The sequence below is a fragment of the Anabas testudineus genome, chromosome 13 (assembly GCF_900324465.2).
Source record: "Anabas testudineus chromosome 13, fAnaTes1.2, whole genome shotgun sequence".
NCBI lineage: Eukaryota > Metazoa > Chordata > Actinopteri > Anabantiformes > Anabantidae > Anabas > Anabas testudineus.
In genome coordinates, this window is record NC_046622.1 from 3,641,393 (window position 1) to 3,662,080 (window position 20,688).

At 43.6% G+C, this 20,688-nt stretch overlaps 2 protein-coding genes across 6 annotated transcripts; both read right to left on the reverse strand.

Moving 5' to 3' along the window:
* Positions 1 to 4,903: 4,903 nt before the first annotated feature.
* Positions 4,904 to 5,960, reverse strand: LOC113166804. Its single transcript, XM_026366973.1, has 2 exons — positions 5,139 to 5,960; positions 4,904 to 5,103 (listed from the first exon to the last, which is right to left on the reverse strand). The coding sequence occupies exons 1-2, from the start codon at positions 5,938 to 5,940 to the stop codon at positions 4,928 to 4,930; spliced, it is 978 nt and encodes a 325-aa protein (XP_026222758.1). The 5' UTR covers positions 5,941 to 5,960; the 3' UTR covers positions 4,904 to 4,927.
* A 385-nt stretch (positions 5,961 to 6,345) lies between these two features.
* LOC113166770 (cytochrome P450 2C31-like) lies at positions 6,346 to 20,132 on the reverse strand. 5 transcript variants are annotated; one of them, XR_003299235.1, is made up of 10 exons: positions 19,719 to 20,132; positions 19,200 to 19,365; positions 18,909 to 19,069; positions 17,533 to 17,709; positions 17,106 to 17,247; positions 16,793 to 16,980; positions 16,526 to 16,667; positions 16,247 to 16,435; positions 15,873 to 16,084; positions 8,518 to 15,762 (listed from the first exon to the last, which is right to left on the reverse strand). XR_003299235.1 is itself a non-coding variant. In XM_026366922.1 (9 exons), exons 1-9 carry the CDS (start codon positions 19,833 to 19,835, stop codon positions 15,957 to 15,959), a joined length of 1,410 nt encoding a protein of 469 aa, XP_026222707.1. In that variant the 5' UTR covers positions 19,836 to 20,132; the 3' UTR covers positions 8,518 to 15,956. The 5 variants fall into 5 exon arrangements, 1 of the variants encoding a protein (XP_026222707.1); XR_003299238.1 differs by having other exon boundaries at positions 8,518 to 9,648; positions 15,215 to 16,084; XR_003299236.1 differs by having other exon boundaries at positions 8,518 to 9,648; positions 10,176 to 16,084.
* Positions 20,133 to 20,688: the final 556 nt, after the last annotated feature.

Consider the following 20,688-nt stretch of genomic DNA (forward strand, 5'->3'; position numbering starts at 1 on the left):
GAAAAAAGAAAATGTAAATGAGAGAAACAGAGACACTAAGAAGGGAAAGTACATTTTTACGGTGAATATTGTGCTTGTTACTCCGGCTGTTGCACCCGCTACAGCACAGTGGACTACAGTACGTTTAGTAGCCGTTTTAACGTGCACTGACTCTGCAGACAACGACGAGGAGGTCGGCGTTGTTCGATTAGCATTTCAGGCTAACAACCAGCTTGCCTGAGCAGAGACTTTTCCAGACTTCCCAGGTATCGCTCCAGGTGACCAGGAGAAAGCCTGGCAGCTCCTTTGGCAACGAGAGAGAAGGACACGGTTCACCTCACAGATGAACTGCCACCTGATGCTCACCGCGGTTAGCTGTGAGCTAAGCTACGGACTGTTGCTAGATCGTCCCGACAGCCTGGAGGTGCATTGGATGGACATTGATATTGACACTGGCTGTGTGTGAGTACTCCAACTTTTATTTCTGCTCGCTAGAGTGAAAGGGCTTCAATGTTTTTGGCCACCACGTTCACAAGCGTCGACCAGGCCTGCAACAGGGGGTTTGTTGTCATTTTTATTTGGTTTTTCTGTTTTTCTATTTGGTGGCCAGCTGGTGTGTGTGTGTGTGTGTGTGTGTGTGTGGGCCCACAAAATTGAGTAAAAATAAAAAGACATGTTCTTTTTTTTCAATACAGACTTTAGTTACTGTTTTTATATTATGAGATATATTAAGTATTGTACACCTATTTTCAAAGGTTGAACACAGTACATGTATGTGACAGCAATCTGCTGATATTTTATTTGGCTCAACCAAAAGTACTTTTATTTATTTTCTCTTTTATTTAATTAATTTGGATATAATTTGTGGATATAGTTGTTTTGGTGATCTGTTTTATAGGTTGACACAGAACAATACACAACTATAAGGAGTATTGTGGTACCTAATTTCATTCTGTTGTTCTTTACACTTAAAGGGATGTTCATAAACTAACTTGGGGAAGTAAAGTTATGAGCTCAGGGCGCTGTCCTTCTGTGAAAGGGTGAAGGAAGCGTTACACAAATTGGAGGCACAGCTGGGATCGTGGCACATAGATTTTGCCACCTGCCGTTTTGCCTTTTCAGACACATGTTGATGGGCCTGAGTTGAAACACTGCTCCGGATACTGTTGAAGGTGACAGTACCTTCCATCCCAGAGTCCAGTCAAGCCAGCTGGAGGAAGAGAGAGGGGTTCTCAATGTGTTTGCCGAGTTCTGTGTGGAACACATAAGTGCTGGCCTGACCTCGAGGACAGCACTTGCCCTTAGTTAGATGCTGAAGCCACCGAAACTCCTCTTTTTTGAGAGTGAGTGCTGCATGACCAAATGATCGCATGGTTTTATGTTCATCCACCTTTTCCAGACTGTCCTCATGTGGAGTATTAGCCATATACTCTGCTCGGATCTGTGGAACACACTCCAGTGTGCGCTGGATGACAGGTGCAGCCACCATGATTTTTCTTTCCTGTACTGCATCAAGCTGATTTTCTGTCTTTTTGCACAACACCTTCTGTTGATGGACAACAACTTTTCTTTGGACCTCAGCCTGGATGCTTTTCATTTCGTATTGAATGTTTTTGAGTTCCTTCTGTTTAAGTTTACTGGCCACTTGGAATGAGTTTTCCACATGCTTGTGTAGCCGGCCTGTCCTGACTCTTAGTCTCTGGGCCGAAAAGATCATCTGCGTTGTGTTTCTTTGTTATGGAGAACAGGACGACTGCTGTCTTGCCGACTGGTTTATTATCACATCTGTATAAAAGGAAATAAAAACAGGACAGCTACTTCAACCGGTCTCTCACATACTTTAACTTTAGCATTTCATTCTAGTGCTGTACAGTCCTACAAACATACATAAGTAAATACTGACACTAAGACAAGAATAACACTATTTGTTACCGTCGAAATACAAGTTTAGAACTATCATTTATCATTAACATGTTTTAACATATTTACGGGAGCACTCTCATAAATTCACCTTACCTCAGCGAGGCTTCAAGCCGACTGAGGAAAGTAGCGCGACATAACAGGAAATTACATTGCTAAAAGGTCAGAGGTCACATAAAGAAAATTAATTCAGGAAAAAATTAAAATTCCCTCAAAATAAAAATCACATATACCATGCACATAATACAAAAATATAACATAGAACAAAAACAATGGATGGATAATTGGTGAAATATAAAACACCTTAATTCACATGCTACACTTGCAGAACAGCATCACGTTGGTCAACATTTTTTTCACTGATGTGGGTGCATAGCCCTTTTGAGCCAGGTACCTTAGGTCGTGGCAGAAGGAACTGGAAGGTAGGCCAGCAGTCATGTAGAGACAAAAGCGATGAGCATGGGACAACCTTGCATTTTCCCTGTCCTCCCTTCCCAACCGTGGGTCCAACCCAAACTTTGCAAACTTTATTGTCATATGCACAGTGAGGAAACGAGTTTCCCTGTGCAATGAAATTCTTTCTTTGCCATCCACAGTGAATGCCAACAGCTTAAAACAGTAGAAATAAGAATAGAATACAAGTAAATAAATAGAATCAGGTAATGTTAATAAAATAAAATAAAGTATGTGCAAATAGTATGTGCAAAATAGTGCAGTACAAAATGTGCAAATAATACAGCAGCAGTATCATTAATATGGTAACATATTGTATGTTGTGGGAGTTATGCATTTAAGAGTCTGATGGCTGAGGGAAAGACGGAGTTGCTTAGTCTAGATGTCCTGCATTTCACACTCCTGTACCTTCGTCCTGAGGGGAGAAGTGTGAACAGTCCGTGTTGGGGATGTGTGGGGTCTTTGAGGATGGTAGCAGCTCTCCTGTGAACTCTACGATGGTAAACGGTCTGCAGAGAGGGCAGTGGAGTTCTGATGATCTTCTCAGCAGTCTTCACCACTCTCTGCAGACGTTTACGGTCTGCCACAGTAGTGTTGCCGTACCACACAGTAATGCAGCTGGTAAGGACGCTCTCCACAACACAGCTGTAGAAGCTGTTGAGGATCTTGGGAGACATACCAAACTTCCTCATCCTTCGTAAGAAGTACAGTCTTTGTTGTGCCTTTTTGACCAGTTTGGTGGTGTTTAGTGTCCAGGTGAGGTCCTCACTGATGTTGACCCCCAGGTATTTAAAGCTGCTCACCCTTTCCACTTCAAGCTCTCGGATAAACAGTGGCTGGTGAGTTGAGCTCTTTTTCCTCATGTCCACTATCATCTCCTTTGTTTTGTTGTTGAGGGTGAGATTGTTGTCCTCACACCATGCCACCAGACTGGCCACTTCCCTCCTGTAGGCTGCTTCGTCCCCGCCAGTGATTTTTCCTATCACTGCCATGTCATCAGCGAACTTCAGGATGATGTTGTCCTAATGGGAGGCAACACCTTTTCCAGACTGTCCTCAGGTGGGGTATTAGCCATATACTCTGCTCGGATCTGTGGAACACACTCCAGTGTGCGCTGGATGACAGGTGCAGCCACCATGATTTTTCTTTCCTGTACTGCATCAAGCTGATTTTCTGTCTATTTGCGCAACACCTTCTGTTGATGGACAACAACTTTTCTTTGGACCTCAGCCTGGATGCTTTTCATTTCGTATTGAATGTTTTTGAGTTCCTTCTGTTTAAGTTTACCGAATGAGTTTTCCACATGCTTGTGTCATCAGCGAACTTCAGGATGATGTTGTTCTTATGGGAGGCAACACAGTCATGTGTGAACAGCATGTAGAGGATGGGACTGAGAACACACCCCTGTGGGGTGCCAATGTTTGTTATTGTAGTGGCTGAAGCCTTATTTCCAATCCTGATAGACTGTGGTCTGCCAGTCAGGAAGTCTAGGAGCCAGTCACAGAGTGTGGGGTGTAGTCCACGTGTTAGCAGTTTGTGAGTGAGCTTACGAGGGACGACTGTATTGAAGGCAGACCTGTAGTCGATAAAGAGCATCCTGATGTAAGTGTCCTTATCTTCCAGGTGGGAGAGGGAAATGTGAAGGGCTGCGGCAATAGCATCTCAAGTGGACCTGTTGGGTTGGTAAGCATATTGCAGGGGGTCCAGTGTATCCGGCATACTGCTTTTGATGTGAGCCAGCACCACTCTCTCAAAACACTTCATAATGATTGGAGTGAGTGCTACCGGCTGTAGTCAGCAGTGGAGTAGAAACTGTCCAGCTTCTCTCTGGACTGCTTCTTGGCTGCTGTGATGGCTCTTCTCATCCGTACTTTGCTGCTTTGTACTCTGTCTCATTGCCTGATGTGAATGCATCAGATCGAGCTTCTGATTGGGGAACTTCCTGACCTGTATGGTGGGTATAATGTTTTCAACACAGGTGCTGATGTACCCAGTTACATACTCAGCATAATCCTGTATGTTGACAGAGGAGTCATCCTGAGTAGCTGCAACTTTAAACACATCCCAGTCTGTTGAAGCAAACATTGTCCAGTGTGTTATTTCCACGGGTGGGAATGTTCACATGTTGGGAGTATTTGGGAAGTACTGTCCGTAAGTTGCACTGATTGAAGTCGCCAGCAGCAATAAAGACAGCATCTGGATAGTCTCTCTCTAAGGCATTAAAAACAAATTGTTGATAAACACACACACACACACCTCCTGCTTTCGCTTTACCGGAGGCTGCGGTCCTGTCTCCTCTGTGAATAGAATGCGTCTGTAGCTGAATAGAGGATTCCGGGACTTTCTCTGAGAGCCATGTCTCAGTAAAGATCAGAGCGCAGCATTCTCTTATCTCCCGCTGTGATGTAATTCTTGCCCTCAGTTCTCCAGTTTATTTTCCAGAGAGCGCACGTTAGCCAGCAAAAGACTGGGTAGCAGTTGTCGGCTAGCTCGGGCTTTTAGCCTAGCATGGAGCCCTCCTCTCTTGCCTCGCTTGCGTCGACGTCTCCGGAGCGCTCTGCTTGGGTCAGCTATCTCACTCAGGCCCGGTGCTTTGGGGCCTTCCTGGGGGTGGTGGCGGTGATTCCGAGGGCGAACAATGGGTTGCAGCAGGAATAAAATCAGTAAAATCAGTAAATTTGATATTGTTACTTAAGTTAGCTATGTCCAGTAATGCCTGTCTGTTGTAGGTTAGCAGTGCATGGCAGTTGTGCATTGTAGAGAAAAACAAAAAACAAACAAAAAGAAAGAAAAACGGACATTCAAGAGCGGAGCGAGCAAACACGTCAGCCTCGGGGGGCGCCATGTTTGAGCCGATAGAGGTGGATTACGGGGTATGCCCTTTGTAGTCTGCGGCTGCACTGTGATTATTTGAACCACCTTTTGCTCCAGCAGCTGTAATCTAGATTTAAAGTCCTCCCAGCGGGAGTTGCATGAGCACACCTTTGACACTGACCTCTCACAGGATGGAGGATTAGTGGAGTCAGGCAGTGAGGTGAAAGGATGTTGTTCAAGAAGACAGGAAGAGGAGTTGTGGGACCCAGGAACAGGAGTTGAAGGAAGTGGCTGACTGGTACATTGGAAAGAGTCACTTGAGGACTGGTTTCTCTCAGCTATAGGGGTGGAACCTCTCGTCATGAGGGAATTTCCAGACGGAGGACAAACACCGCTAGAGAAATCAGCGGTCTTTTTGAGCTTCGGGTAAAGGAGATCATTCTCATCCTCATCCTGAAGCGTTAATCCCTCTTGCTCTATGTCAACACCCCCCTCAAATTGTTCTTGGCAAATTGGGAAAGCATTGTAGTCATGTTCAGTAGTATTGCACATGTCCAGCGACGACGCCATGGGCACATCAGGGCCAGCCGCTCGCAATTTAGCCAGCTCTTTGACTATAGCTGCTCTCTTGGCTTCTTTTAATATCGGTTCTCGTTCCTCTGTTGACTTCATGTTGTGAAAGTCTTGGAGATATTTATCAAGGCGCACAAGGGCTTTCTTCCCACATAGTTCAAAATCCAAGTTTACTGTGGTTTGTGCATTCCCATATTTCATAAGAAGCTGGAACTCCTCTGTTTGGAATTGTGTGGGACACTCTTAGGTGTTGCTTCAAGTTGGTATAATTTCCAAAACACATTCCACACAATTTGCCCGCCATCTTTTCAAACTGGAAATGCAGAACACCATGTGCTTCTTACTGTTGCACTTCCTACTTCCTGTTTGCAGAGAAAGTCCAGGTTTTCATCGTGCTGGCACAGCTATGATGGAGATTAAGACAGTATGGCCGACAATGAACTTTCGGCTGGCAAAGGCAACAGGACGTAGTCCTTCGGGATGCTGCTGATTTAACACAGCCCCTAATCCATTCAGACTTGCATCTACATGCAAAATGTATGGTTGGGTTGGATCTGCAAAGGCCAATACAGGTGCATGTGTGAGCTTATGAATTATTCCTCCTTGGCATTCACAAGTCACAAACCTCCCCTTACCACCCTCAGGGAGACCCACAACCTGAGAGGTTTAATCGCACCCTTTTGTCAATGCTTGGCACTCTTGACCCTTCTCAAAAGCATAGATTGAGCCAGCATATAAGTCAGCTAGTGCATGCTTATAATTGCACCAGAAATGATGCCACAGGTTTCTCACCCTATTTCCTCATGTACGGAAGGGAGGCACGTCTGCCAATTGACCTGTGTTTTGGCATGCTCTCAGATGGAGAGGATGGAGTGAAGTACCACCAGTATGTAACTACCATGAAAAAAGAGCTTAGGAGTGCATATCAGCTAGCAGCTGAGGTGGCTTCTAAAGATCATGAAAAAAACAAAAGGTACTATGATGCCAGAGTTAGAAATCAGGCATTGGAGGAGGGAGACCGTGTGTTGGTTCGCAACCTGGAAAGCATAAAGCATAAATTGCAGGACAGATGGAATTCTCTTCCATATAAGGTCGTTGCTAAGCTACCCAACCTCCCTGTGTATCGAGTAAAGCCAGAGAGAGGGTCCGGTGTAGTAAAGACAGTGCACCGAGATCACCTACTGCCCATTGGTTATTTGGTAAAGATGCCTTATCAAAGTGAAAAGGACACATCACCCAAGAAACCGATTACCAGGGCACAAAAGTCCAAGATTGATTCCCTGGATGAGACGACATCCACTTAACACAACAAAGAGGAGGATTGGAATTCACAGTCTGAAGAAGAAATCTCTTGCTACCTACCTCAGTTATCACTTACCATTCAAGGAGCAGTTGGCAGTCATGATAACTTGTCAAGTGGTGTTACGCAGCCTGAAGACACAGTTCCTGGTACTGGCTTTAGTGCCAAGGATTTATCAGAGGAGGAGGAGGAATACAAGGCTGGACTCCCATCAACAGTGGAGCTCATGGAGGAACCTGCAGGACCACATCGAGACTCTGTGGTGGACACAGATTTAGGGCGGGTAGACGTCCCTGTTCCTAGCACTTCAAGAGTGGATGTGGATTCTACTTGTGAGCTTACTGCAAGACGGAAAGTGAAGCCTGTTCTACGCCTTAGCTATGATGAACCCGGACAGGCTAGAGAGAAACCTGTTACCATAGTGTACAGAGGCATGGTAATTCAGATTTGTTATCCGCATACCCCGGATGCTAGCACTGCCACTCTCCAATAAATAAGCTACAGTTAGTTCTAGGTACCCTAACTTCTAAATATCTTGGGCAGCTAAATAACATAAAATTAACTATGCATAACAGGTTCTTTTGTTTGTACAAATGTTACAGATGTGTTCAGTTTCTTTATTTCTTCATTTGATGTTGATAGAAATAATGTGCATAGAGGTTAAAGTGTGTATTGTAGTTTGGTTGTGATGTACTGTGTGCCATGTGCTTGTTCTTTGAACAACCAATGATGTTTAATCCTGTTAATGTGATTGGTGTCATGACAGTGGTTTTGAGTGTGATTGGCTAAGGGGTGGGAGTTAGAGAGGTCAAGAGGTCAGCAGAGAGAGACAGAGAAGTGAGCGAAAAAAGAAAATGTAAATGAGAGAAACAGAGACATTAAGAAGGGAAAGTACATTTTTACTGTGAATATTGTGCTTGTTACTCCGGCTGTTGCACCCACTACAGCACAGTGGACTACAGTACGTTAAGTAGCCGTTTTAACGTGCACTGACTCTGCAGACAACGACAAGGAGGTCGGCGTTGTTCGATTAGCATTTCAGGCTAACAACCAGCTAGCCTGAGCAGAGACTTTTCCAGACTTCCCAGGTATCGCTCCAGGTGACCAGGAGAAAGCCTGGCAGCTCCTTTGGCAACGAGAGAGAAGGACACGGTTCATCATACAGATGAACTGACACCTGATGCTCACCGCGGTTAGCTGTGAGCTAAGCTACGGACTGTTGCTAGATCGTCCCGACAGCCTGGAGGTGCATTGGATGGACATTGATATTGACACTGGCTGTGTGTGAGTACTCCAACTTTTATTTCTGCTCGCTAGAGTGAAAGTGCTTCAATGTTTTTGGCCACCACGTTCACAAGCGTCGACCAGGCCTGCAACAGGGGGTTTGTTGTCATTTTTATTTGGTTTTTCTGTTTTTCTATTTGGTGGCCAGCTGGTGTGTGTGTGTGTGTGTGTGTGTGTGTGTGGGCCCACAAAATTGAGTAAAAATAAAAAGACATGTTCTTTTTTTTCAATACAGACTTTAGTTACTGTTTTTATATTATGAGATATATTAAGTATTGTACACCTATTTTCAAAGGTTGAACACAGTACATGTATGTGACAGCAATCTGCTGATATTTTATTTGGCTCAACCAAAAGTACTTTTATTTATTTTCTCTTTTATTTAATTAATTTGGATATAATTTGTGGATATAGTTGTTTTGGTGATCTGTTTTATAGGTTGACACAGAACAATACACAACTATAAGGAGTATTGTGGTACCTAATTTCATTCTGTTGTTCTTTACACTTAAAGGGATGTTCATAAACTAACTTGGGGAAGTAAAGTTATGAGCTCAGGGCGCTGTCCTTCTGTGAAAGGGTGAAGGAAGCGTTACACAAATTGGAGGCACAGCTGGGATCGTGGCACATAGATTTTGCCACCTGCCGTTTTGCCTTTTCAGACACATGTTGATGGGCCTGAGTTGAAACACTGCTCCGGATACTGTTGAAGGTGACAGTACCTTCCATCCCAGAGTCCAGTCAAGCCAGCTGGAGGAAGAGAGAGGGCTTCTCAATGTGTTTGCCGAGTTCTGTGTGGAACACATAAGTGCTGGCCTGACCTCGAGGACAGCACTTGCCCTTAGTTAGATGCTGAAGCCACCGAAACTCCTCTTTATTGAGAGTGAGTGCTGCATGACCAAATGATCGCATGATTTTATGTTCATCCACCTTTTCCAGACTGTCCTCATGTGGAGTATTAGCCATATACTCTGCTCGGATCTGTGGAACACACTCCAGTGTGCGCTGGATGACAGGTGCAGCCACCATGATTTTTCTTTCCTGTACTGCATCAAGCTGATTTTCTGTCTTTTTGCACAACACCTTCTGTTGATGGACAACAACTTTTCTTTGGACCTCAGCCTGGATGCTTTTCATTTCGTATTGAATGTTTTTGAGTTCCTTCTGTTTAAGTTTACTGGCCACTTGGAATGAGTTTTCCACATGCTTGTGTAGCCGGCCTGTCCTGACTCTTAGTCTCTGGGCCGAAAAGATCATCTGCGTTGTGTTTCTTTGTTATGGAGAACAGGACAACTGCTGTCTTGCCGACTGGTTTATTATCACATCTGTATAAAAGGAAATAAAAACAGGACAGCTACTTCAACCGGTCTCTCACATACTTTAACTTTAGCATTTCATTCTAGTGCTGTACAGTCCTACAAACATATATAAGTAAATACTGACACTAAGAAAAGAATAACACTATTTGTTACCGTCGAAATACAAGTTTAGAACTATCATTTATCATTAACATGTTTTAACATATTTACAGGAGCACCCGCATAAATTCACCTTACCTCAGCGAGGCTTCAAGCCGACTGAGGAAAGTAACGCGTCATAACAGGAAATTACGTTGCTTAAAGGTCAGAGGTCACATAAAGAAAATAAATTCAGGAAAAAATAAAAATTCCCTAAAATTAAAAATAACATACCATGTACATAATACAAAAATATAACATAGAACAAAAACAATGGATGGATAATTGGTGAAATATAAAACACCTTAATTCACATGCTACACTTGCAGAACAGCATCACGTTGGTCAACATTTTTTTCACTGATGTGGGTGCATAGCCCTTTTGAGCCAGGTACCTTAGGTCATGGCAGAAAGAACTGGAAGGTAGGCCAGCAGTCATGTAGAGACAAAAGCGATGAGCATGGGACAACCTTGCATTTCCCCTGTCCTTCCTTCCCAACCGTGGGTCCAACCCAAACTTTGCAAACTTTATTGTCATATGCACAGTGAGGAAACGAGTTTCCCTGTGCAATGAAATTCTTTCTTTGCCGTCCACAGTGAATGCCAACAGCTTAAAACAGTAGAAATAAGAATAGAATACAAGTAAATAAATAGAATCAGGTAATGTTAATAAAATAAAATAAAGTATGTGCAAATAGTATGTGCAAAATAGTGCAGTACAAAATGTGCAAATAATACAGCAGCAGTATCATTAATATGGTAACATATTGTATGTTGTGGGAGTTATGCATTTAAGAGTCTGATGGCTGAGGGAAAGACGGAGTTGCTTAGTCTAGATGTCCTGCATTTCACACTCCTGTACCTTCGTCCTGAGGGGAGAAGTGTGAACAGTCCGTGTTGGGGATGTGTGGGGTCTTTGAGGATGGTAGCAGCTCTCCTGTGAACTCTACGATGGTAAACGGTCTGCAGAGAGGGCAGTGGAGTTCTGATGATCTTCTCAGCAGTCTTCACCACTCTCTGCAGACGTTTACGGTCTGCCACAGTAGTGTTGCCGTACCACACAGTAATGCAGCTGGTAAGGACGCTTTCCACAACACAGCTGTAGAAGCTGTTGAGGATCTTGGGAGACATACCAAACTTCCTCATCCTTCTTAAGAAGTACAGTCTTTGTTGTGCCTTTTTGACCAGTTGGGTGGTGTTTAGTGTCCAGGTGAGGTCCTCACTGATGTTGACCCCCAGGTATTTAAAGCTGCTCACCCTTTCCACTTCAAGCTCTCGGATAAACAGTGGCTGGTGAGTTGAGCTCTTTTTCCTCATGTCCACTATCATCTCCTTTGTTTTGTCCGTGTTGAGGGTGAGATTGTTGTCCTCACACCATGCCACCAGACTGGCCACTTCCCTCCTGTAGGCTGCTTCGTCCCTGCCAGTGATTTTTCCTATCACTGCCATGTCATCAGCGAACTTCAGGATGATGTTGTCCTAATGGGAGGCAACACCTTTTCCAGACTGTCCTCAGGTGGGGTATTAGCCATATACTCTGCTCGGATCTGTGGAACACACTCCAGTGTGCGCTGGATGACAGGTGCAGCCACCATGATTTTTCTTTCCTGTACTGCATCAAGCTGATTTTCTGTCTATTTGCGCAACACCTTCTGTTGATGGACAACAACTTTTCTTTGGACCTCAGCCTGGATGCTTTTCATTTCGTATTGAATGTTTTTGAGTTCCTTCTGTTTAAGTTTACCGAATGAGTTTTCCACATGCTTGTGTCATCAGCGAACTTCAGGATGATGTTGTTCTTATGGGAGGCAACACAGTCATGTGTGAACAGCATGTAGAGGATGGGACTGAGAACACACCCCTGTGGGGTGCCAATGTTTGTTATTGTAGTGGCTGAGGCCTTATTTCCAATCCTGATAGACTGTGGTCTGCCAGTCAGGAAGTCTAGGAGCCAGTCACAGAGTGTGGGGTGTAGTCCACGTGTTAGCAGTTTGTGAGTGAGCTTACGAGGGACGACTGTATTGAAGGCAGACCTGTAGTCGATAAAGAGCATCCTGATGTAAGTGTCCTTATCTTCCAGGTGGGAGAGGGAAATGTGAAGGGCTGCGGCAATAGCATCTCAAGTGGACCTGTTGGGTTGGTAAGCATATTGCAGGGGGTCCAGTGTATCCGGCATACTGCTTTTGATGTGAGCCAGCACCACTCTCTCAAAACACTTCATAATGATTGGAGTGAGTGCTACCGGCTGTAGTCAGCAGTGGAGTAGAAACTGTCCAGCTTCTCTCTGGACTGCTTCTTGGCTGCTGTGATGGCTCTTCTCAGTCCGTACTTTGCTGCTTTGTACTCTCTCATTGCCTGATGTGAATGCATCAGATCGAGCGTCTGATTGGGGAACTTCCTGACCTGTATGGTGGGTATAATGTTTTCAACACAGGTGCTGATGTACCCAGTTACATACTCAGCATAATCCTGTATGTTGACAGAGGAGTCATCCTGAGTAGCTGCAACTTTAAACACATCCCAGTCTGTTGAAGCAAAACAATCCTGCAAGATCTGTTCACTCTCTCCTGTCCAAAGTTTAACCTGTTTAGTGACAGGGTTTGTCTGTTTCAGTCTTTGTCTATAAGCCGGGTACATAAACAAAGAAATGTGATCCGAGTGTCTAAAGTGGGGGCGGGGGGCGGCTCTGTATGCATCACGTATATTACTATAAACATTGTCCAGTGTGTTATTTCCGCGGGTGGGAATGTTCACATGTTGGGAGTATTTGGGAAGTACTGTCCGTAAGTTGCACTGATTGAAGTCGCCAGCAGCAATAAAGACAGCATCTGGATAGTCTCTCTCTAAGGCATTAAAAACAAATTGTTGATAAACACACACACCTCCTGCTTTCGCTTTACCGGAGGCTGCGGTCCTGTCTCCTCTGTGAATAGAATGCGTCTGTAGCTGAATAGAGGATTCCGGGACTTTCTCTGAGAGCCATGTCTCAGTAAAGATCAGAGCGCAGCATTCTCTTATCTCCCGCTGTGATGTAATTCTTGCCCTCAGTTCTCCAGTTTATTTTCCAGAGAGCGCACGTTAGCCAGCAAAAGACTGGGTAGCAGTGGTCGGCTAGCTCGGGCTTTTAGCCTAGCATGGAGCCCTCCTCTCTTGCCTCGCTTGCGTCGACGTCTCCGGAGCGCTCTGCTTGGGTCAGCTATCTCACTCAGGCCCGGTGCTTTGGGGCCTTCCTGGGGGTGGTGGCGGTGATTCCGAGGGCGAACAATGGGTTGCAGCAGGAATAAAATCAGTAAATTTGATGTTACTTAAGTTAGCTATGTCCAGTAATGCCTGTCTGTTGTAGGTTAGCAGTGCATGGCAGTTGTGCATTGTAGAGAAAAACAAAAAACAAACAAAAAGAAAGAAAAACGGACATTCAAGAGCGGAGCGAGCAAACACGTCAGCCTCGGGGGGCGCCATGTTTGAGCCGATAGAGGTGGATTACGGGGTATGCCCTTTGTAGTCTGCGGCTGCACTGTGATTATTTGAACCACCTTTTGTTCCAGCAGCTGTAATCTAGATTTAAAGTCCTCCCAGTGGGATTTGCATGAGCACACCTTTGACACTGACCTCTCACAGGATGGAGGATTAGTGGAGTCAGGCAGTGAGGTGGAAGGATGTTGTTCAAGAAGAGAGGAAGAGGAGTTGTGGGACCCAGGAACAGGGGTTGAAGGAAGTGGCTAACTGGTACATTGGAAAGAGTCACTTGAGGACTGGTTTCTCTCAGCTATAGGGGTGGAACCTCTCGTCATGAGGGAATTTCCAGACGGAGGACAAACACCGCTAGAGAAATCAGCGGTCTTTTTGAGCTTCGGGTAAAGGAGATCATTCTCATCCTCATCCTGAAGCGTTAATCCCTCTTGCTCTATGTCAACACCCCCCTCAAATTGTTGGCAAATTGGGAAAGCATTGTAGTCATGTTCAGTAGTATTGCACATGTCCAGTGACGACGCCATGAGCACATCAGGGCTGGCCGCTCGCAATTTAGCCAGCTCTTTGACTATAGCTGCTCTCTTGGCTTCTTTTAATATCGGTTCTCGTTCCTCTGTTGACTTCATGTTGTGAAAGTCTTGGAGATATTTATCAAGGCGCGCAAGGGCTTTCTTCCCACATAGTTCAAAATCCAAGTTTACTGTGGTTCGTGCATTCCCATATTTCATAAGAAGCTGGAACTCCTCTGTTTGGAATTGTGTCGGACACTCTTAGGTGTTGCTTCAAGTTGGTATAATTTCCAAAACACATTCCACACAATTTGCCCGCCATCTTGTCAAACTGGAAATGCAGAACACCATGTGCTTCTTACTGTCGCACTTCCTACTTCCTGTTTGCAGAGAAAGTCCAGGTTTTCATCGTGCTGGCACAGCTATGATGGAGATTAAGACAGTATGGCCGACAATGAACTTTCGGCTGGCAAAGGCAACAGGACGTAGTCCTTCGGGATGCTGCTGATTTAACACAGCCCCTAATCCATTCAGACTTGCATCCACATGCAAAATGTATGGTTGGGTTGGATCTGCAAAGGCCAATACAGGTGCATGTGTGAGATTATGAATTATTTGGTTAAAGGCCTCATCACAAGCTGATGTCCAACATTCATCAAAGGGTTCTTGACCCTCCTTGGCATTCACAAGTCACAAACCTCCCCTTACCACCCTCAGGGAGACCCACAACCTGAGAGGTTTAATCGCACCCTTTTGTCAATGCTTGGCACTCTTGACCCTTCTCAAAAGCATAGATTGAGCCAGCATATAAGTCAGCTAGTGCATGCTTATAATTGCACCAGAAATGATGCCACAGGTTTCTCACCCTATTTCCTCATGTACGGAAGGGAGGCACGTCTGCCAATTGACCTGTGTTTTGGCATGCTCTCAGATGGAGAGGATGGAGTGAAGTACCACCAGTATGTAACTACCATGAAAAAAGAGCTTAGGAGTGCATATCAGCTAGCAGCTGAGGTGGCTTCTAAAGATCATGAAAAAAACAAAAGGTACTATGATGCCAGAGTTAGAAATCAGGCATTGGAGGAGGGAGACCGTGTGTTGGTTTGCAACCTTGGAGTCCCTGGAAAGCATAAATTGCAGGACAGATGGAATTATCTTCCATATAAGGTCGTTGCTAAGCTACCCAACCTCCCTGTGTATCGAGTAAAGCCAGAGAGAGGGACTGGTGTAGTAAAGACAGTGCACCAAAATCACCTACTGCCCATTGGTTATTTGGTAAAGATGCCTTATCAAAGTGAAAAGGACACATCACCCAAGAAACCGATTACCAGGGCACAAAAGTCCAAGATTGATCCCCAGGATGAGACGACATCCACTTAACACAACAAAGAGGAGGATTGGAATTCACAGTCTGAAGAAGAAATCTCTTGCTACCTACCTCAGTTACCACTTACCACATAAGGAGCAGTTGGCAGTCATGATAACTTGTCAAGTGGTGTTACGCAGCCTGAAGACACAGTTCCTGGTACTGGCTTTAGTGCCAAGGATTTATCAGAGGAGGAGGAGGAATACAAGGCTGGACTCCCATCAACAGTGGAGCTCATGGAGGAACCTGCAGGACCACATTGACCACTCTCCAATAAACAAGCTACAGTTAGTTCTAGGTACCCTAACTTCTAAATATTGGTCTGATGAGGACATACAGACATTTAGAGGGGGGAGGGTGTAGCCCCCAGATTAATATCTTGGGCAGCTAAATAACATGCAATTAACTATGCATAACTGGTTCTTTTGTTTGTACAAATGTTACAGATGTGTTCAGTTTCTTTATTTCTTCATTTGATGTTGATAGAAATAATGTGCATAGAGGTTAAAGTGCGTATTGTAGTTTGGTTGCGATGTACTGTGTGCCATGTGCTTGTTCTTTGAACAACCAATGATGTTTAATCCTTTTAATGTGATTGGAAAATAAAGTGTCATGACTGGTTTTGAGTGTGATTGGCTAAGGGGCGGGAGTTAGAGAGGTCAAGAGGTCAGCAGAGAGAGACAGAGAAGTGAGCGAAAAAAGAAAATGTAAATGAGAGAAACAGAGACATTAAGAAGGGAAAGTACATTTTTACGGTGAATATTGTGCTTGTTACTCCGGCTGTTGCACCCACTACAGCACAGTGGACTACAGTACGTTAAGTAGCCGTTTTAACGTGCACTGACTCTGCAGACAACGACAAGGAGGTCGGCATTCGAACAACCAGCTAGCCTGAGCAGAGACTTTTCCAGACTTCCCAGGTAGCGCTCCAGGTGACCAGGAGAAAGCCTGGCAGCTCCTTTGGCAACGAGAGAGAAGGACACGGTTCATCATACAGATGAACTGACACCTGATGCTCACCGCGGTTATATAAGTTGTGTAAACTTTTATGAAAATTTGCTGTATCAGAGTAAAAAACAGTGTAATATGTGACTTTAAGTAATAGTAGACTCAGTCGAACCCCTGGTTTCGTTGGGTGTGGCAATAATCTGGCAGCTGCGAGGCACATTTGCAAAGGCGCTGTACTCTGGAATGAGGTCTATTCTGTCAGGGCCTTCAGCACAGGAGAAGGTGAAATGCTGCAGCAGAGACACTAAGAAGATAAAAAGCTCCATACGAGCCAGAGACTCGCCGACACAGGCTCTCTTCCCTGAAAAGAGAAACAAAGCAAAGTACCGTTTAAAAAAAAGAAAAGGCTGATTTATATGTTAATATTCAGATACTGATTTACCATACTGACCTGCAGAAAATGGTAGAAATGCTGGATTTTTCTTGAAGTTGCTGTTCTGCTCCAGGAAGTGCTGGGGGTTAAAGGACCAAGGTGTTGCCCATTGTTTTTCATCTTTCAGCACAGAGTGCAACAAGGGAAGAATCACAGTGTCCTGTGTATTGATAATTAAGACAAATATCTTAGTATGATAAGGCATTTATTCATTAAACAGCACATCAGTTTGTACAGTCCTGATAGAGATAGACTCTAATCAATACATTGTGGAATCAACAATACCTTGGGGATTGTGTAACCCCTGAAAGAGATGTCTTTGAGTGCATAGTGAGGTAGGCTGAAGGGGAAAATGTCCACAAAACGCTGAACCTCATGAATGACAGCATCTGTAAAGGGGAGGGACTTCCTGTCCTCCATCTTGGGGCAACGCTTCCTTCCAATAACAGTGGCAATCTCCTGCTGCAATTTCTCTAAACAGGGCAAAGCAAAGATGCTAATTATTTAGCAGGTGCCATCTACAGGCCTAATTAGTTCTTAGTCATAATACATATAAAACTAGTAAATTAAGACGTGTGTCCTCTGTGAGGGGACCTACCCTGTATGTCTGGGTATTTGATCAACACACTGAGGGCATATTTGATGGTGGAGCTGGTGGTTTCTGTTCCTGCCACAAACAGATTCATCACTGTAGCTGCCAAGTTGTCATAGTGAAATTCAGTTGTGGGGTTGTCTTTCTCCTGAGGGGATGAGTGGTAAAAACAGAAAAAGACCATTGGATAATTTACAAAATTAAATTAATTAAACAGTTTAAACCAGATTTTTAAAATTAGTCAAAGCTAAACGAGATCATTTCAATTAAACAATTAATAATTAAGTCTACAAATTCTACAGAATTTCTAAGACGAACAACAAACTGGGATTGTTTTAGTGGATAAAGATGTGTTAGTCATGATGAGACACTACAGATGAAAGGTATATTACTCTGGCTGATCGCTAAACTAAAACGATTCTGAACGTCCAACCTGATTGATTCTGATGAGAAAACAGTCAATGAAGTCTCTCGGGGAGTTGGGATCTAGCGTTTCTTTGTGCTCTTGGATCTTTAAATCAATGAAGTCTCTCAACTCCTCAACCTGGGCAAAAATAGTTTGATGGCGGCCAGGAAGAAGCTCAATTAGCCATGGAAAGATATTGTACATCTGTGGGAGAGAAGCACACAGAACAATTTGAGAATTTGATTTCTCTTCAATTCAATTTTATTTGTATAGCACCAAAACACAGCAGATGTAATTTTGAAGAACTTGAGTTTAATGTTTAATGAGTGGGAAGAGGATAGAGTAAACAACAGCAGGCAACAAAAAAACAAAAAGAAGAAGCAGCAAAAACATTGGACAGGTTGGTAGGACCAGTAACTGGACTCTGGAGATATACAGTACAGCTCCAAGTAGGAGGATACCTACAGGGGCGAAAAGAGAGAGGAGGAAACACAACTACAGGAGAGAGAAAAGAAAAAGTTAGTGACATACAATAGTAACTTTCTGAAGTGTTGTAGAAGCTCTCGATAGGATGATTCATTCCCACCAACCACTAGTTTTAACACTATCCAGCCATTCATCTTGCTTTGTCTCTAGCTTTTTGTCTTGCCCTGCCCTTTTTTGGGTTTAGCCTGCCAACTCTTTTGGACTCCTGCTCTCTTTCTCTGACCAGCCCTTAGATTACGCACTGTGTACCTTTGCCTGGAGATTTTGATTACTTCCACGTTTCACCACACTTTGTTATCCCCATTGTGCTTGAACTTTCTGTTACTTACTTTCTTCATTTTACTTTCACCTTTTGGACTGAGCCCTACCTGTGTTGTTCCTTTGTGCCTATGTGCCTTGCCACTTGTCTCAGTACCCAGCATCCTATCATGAAGTGGCAAGTGTCATTTCATGTTTCCCTATGCAAGAAAATTGCCTTTCAATGAGCTAGGGGTAAAACAAAGCAATAAGCCTACAGGAATTTAAGGAACAACCCAAAGTAAACAACAGGACACACACCCTACAGTACAACATTACAGTTGGAGGAGAGGAGCTCAGTGACTAATTTATGGCAGCATAAGTAAGAGAGTCACCTGAGACACCTCTAACTGTAAGCTTTATAAAAAAAGGAAAGTCTAGTCTTACATATAGAGAGCGTGTCTGCCCCCAGAACCTGAACTGTGAGCTGTTATCTTTATTTCTTAGACTTAATAATGTAGAAATGTGATCAGTATCCCGGTGCAGTCATTCTAAAATTGTTTCTCAAATCTGAAAAGTGCTGCATAATTTTGTCTTTTAATAAACATAAAAGACAGATTAAAAACACTGGATGTGGAGGACCTTTAGCTTCTCACTCTCTGGCTCCTAGTGGCACTTACCTCACCCAGAAAGCTGCTACCAAGCAGCGAAATCTCAGATATGGTGTTTAGGAAGCGCAGGAAGTGTTTGTCTTCATAATTGAAGCGTTCTCCAAACACCAAGCAGCAGATCACATTGGACACAGCACAGCTCAACAAGAACACAGGGTCAAAGGATGTTGCTGGAGGACAAGAGGACAACATAGTTTGACTAATCCATTTAATGTGTTAATCAGAGGAAAATGACTATGATGGAGAAACTGGAGTTTCAGCTTTAAAGACGTCACTTAGTCTTATATTTACAGTACAAACCTTTGGTATTATTTATGTAAACCACCAAATGCTTGCTCTCTTCCTGGATCCATTGTTCCATCCCCTTTCGCCCCATCCCAAAGTCTCGAAGAGTTGTCAGGGTAAAACGTCGCAGCTGGCGCCAGCACTCCCCATTGCTGATCCCCAAACAGGTGGGGATTATGTACTGACCGAGGTTGAAGATGAAAGTGAGTACAGCAGCCAGAATCACAGCTGAAGCTGAAACTAACAAATAAAACAAAACCACAGCAATCGCTGGGACTAATAAACATAAACTACTCAGCTGAAGCTGGAATAAACTACAAAGCTAAACCTATAACTAACAAACAGACTGACTACACTAACAAGACTTACAAACCGTGGTGATGAAAGCTAGAGGACAGGGAAAAGCTAAATGGTAGAAGCAAGGTACAAATGGGGTTGACAGCTGACACACTAGCAAATGACAAACGAACATACATCAACTTAAATACACAACTCACTAATGATTAACACAAAACACCTGCTAAAAACACACACCTGTAGCCACTCGAACCAGCCGAGATATGCCCCCGGAAGTGAGGTGAAACACAAAACAGGAAAACAAAAATACAGAGACTTCCGGGAACACTGCCTCAGTGTGCCAGAGAGCTCCATAGTACTACACAGTCAAAAAATATCCTGCTTTGACCTCTGCAATAGACTAAAGTCTTTGGGGAGACCCTCTGGTCGAGAACATACAGCTGCTCCTGCTGCTTGAAAGCTGAATAAACCTTTTCCTGTTATCTTGCCAGTTGACCAGGGGAGAGAAAAAGTAGTTACTGGAGTAACTTCAGTTCTATGAGTATTGAGTAACTGTGCAGGCCAAAGGTGTGGCTGAAAATAGACAGGAAATCACAGTTCAAGTTTTCTGTTTTATAATTATAGTGACCTCTAGAGACCACTGTAAGTATGACAGGAGCATACTCAATACTCAAGTAAAAGTGCATCTGCAACTAGCACGAGTAGAAGTACCTCTTTAAATTCTGTATTCAAGTTAAAGTACTAGATATATACTAAAATGTACTTAAAATAGAAAATCTATTTTAAACAGTATAGGATCTGTTCTGTTCACAACAAGATTAGTTCAGATTTCTTCAAACATTTTAAAGTCATAAAAGTAAAACTTGTTGTGGGAGTTAAGTAGTGACAGGGGCTTCATTTATAATATTACAATTGCATTTATTAGTAGATTATGTTTTTGTTTTTTTTATTACGAATCTACATCTGGTGAAAGTAACAAATATGTTTCTTCATAAAAAACAGGAAACTAGTGCTTTTCACTAGTCCAATCCAAACTAATCCAAACAAGTGTCCCGCTCTAATCATCAGTCCACCACTGCATTCAAAGAAGTACTGGACTAAAAAACATTACCCTCTGAATTCTAGTGGATTCAGAGTAACATAAAATGGAAATACTCCATTTTACAGATAAGTACAGGAACTTCTGCTTGAGTAAATTTATATAGTT

Coding starts and splice junctions, on each gene's coding strand:
- LOC113166770 (XM_026366922.1), bottom strand. CDS start 19,835: ATGGAGCTCTCTGGCACACTGAGGCAGTGTTCCCGGAAGTCTCTGTAT. Junction 19,366..19,718: donor GCTGGTTCGAGTGGCTACAG/GTGTGTGTTTTT, acceptor AACCTCGGTCAG/TACATAATCCCCACCTGTTT. Junction 17,710..18,908: donor GTAGCAGCTTTCTGGGTGAG/GTAAGTGCCACT, acceptor TCTCTCCCACAG/ATGTACAATATCTTTCCATG.
- LOC113166804 (XM_026366973.1), bottom strand. CDS start 5,940: ATGAAATATGGGAATGCACAAACCACAGTAAACTTGGATTTTGAACTA. Junction 5,104..5,138: donor CTTGAATGTCCGTTTTTCTT/TCTTTTTGTTTG, acceptor TCTCTACAATGC/ACAACTGCCATGCACTGCTA.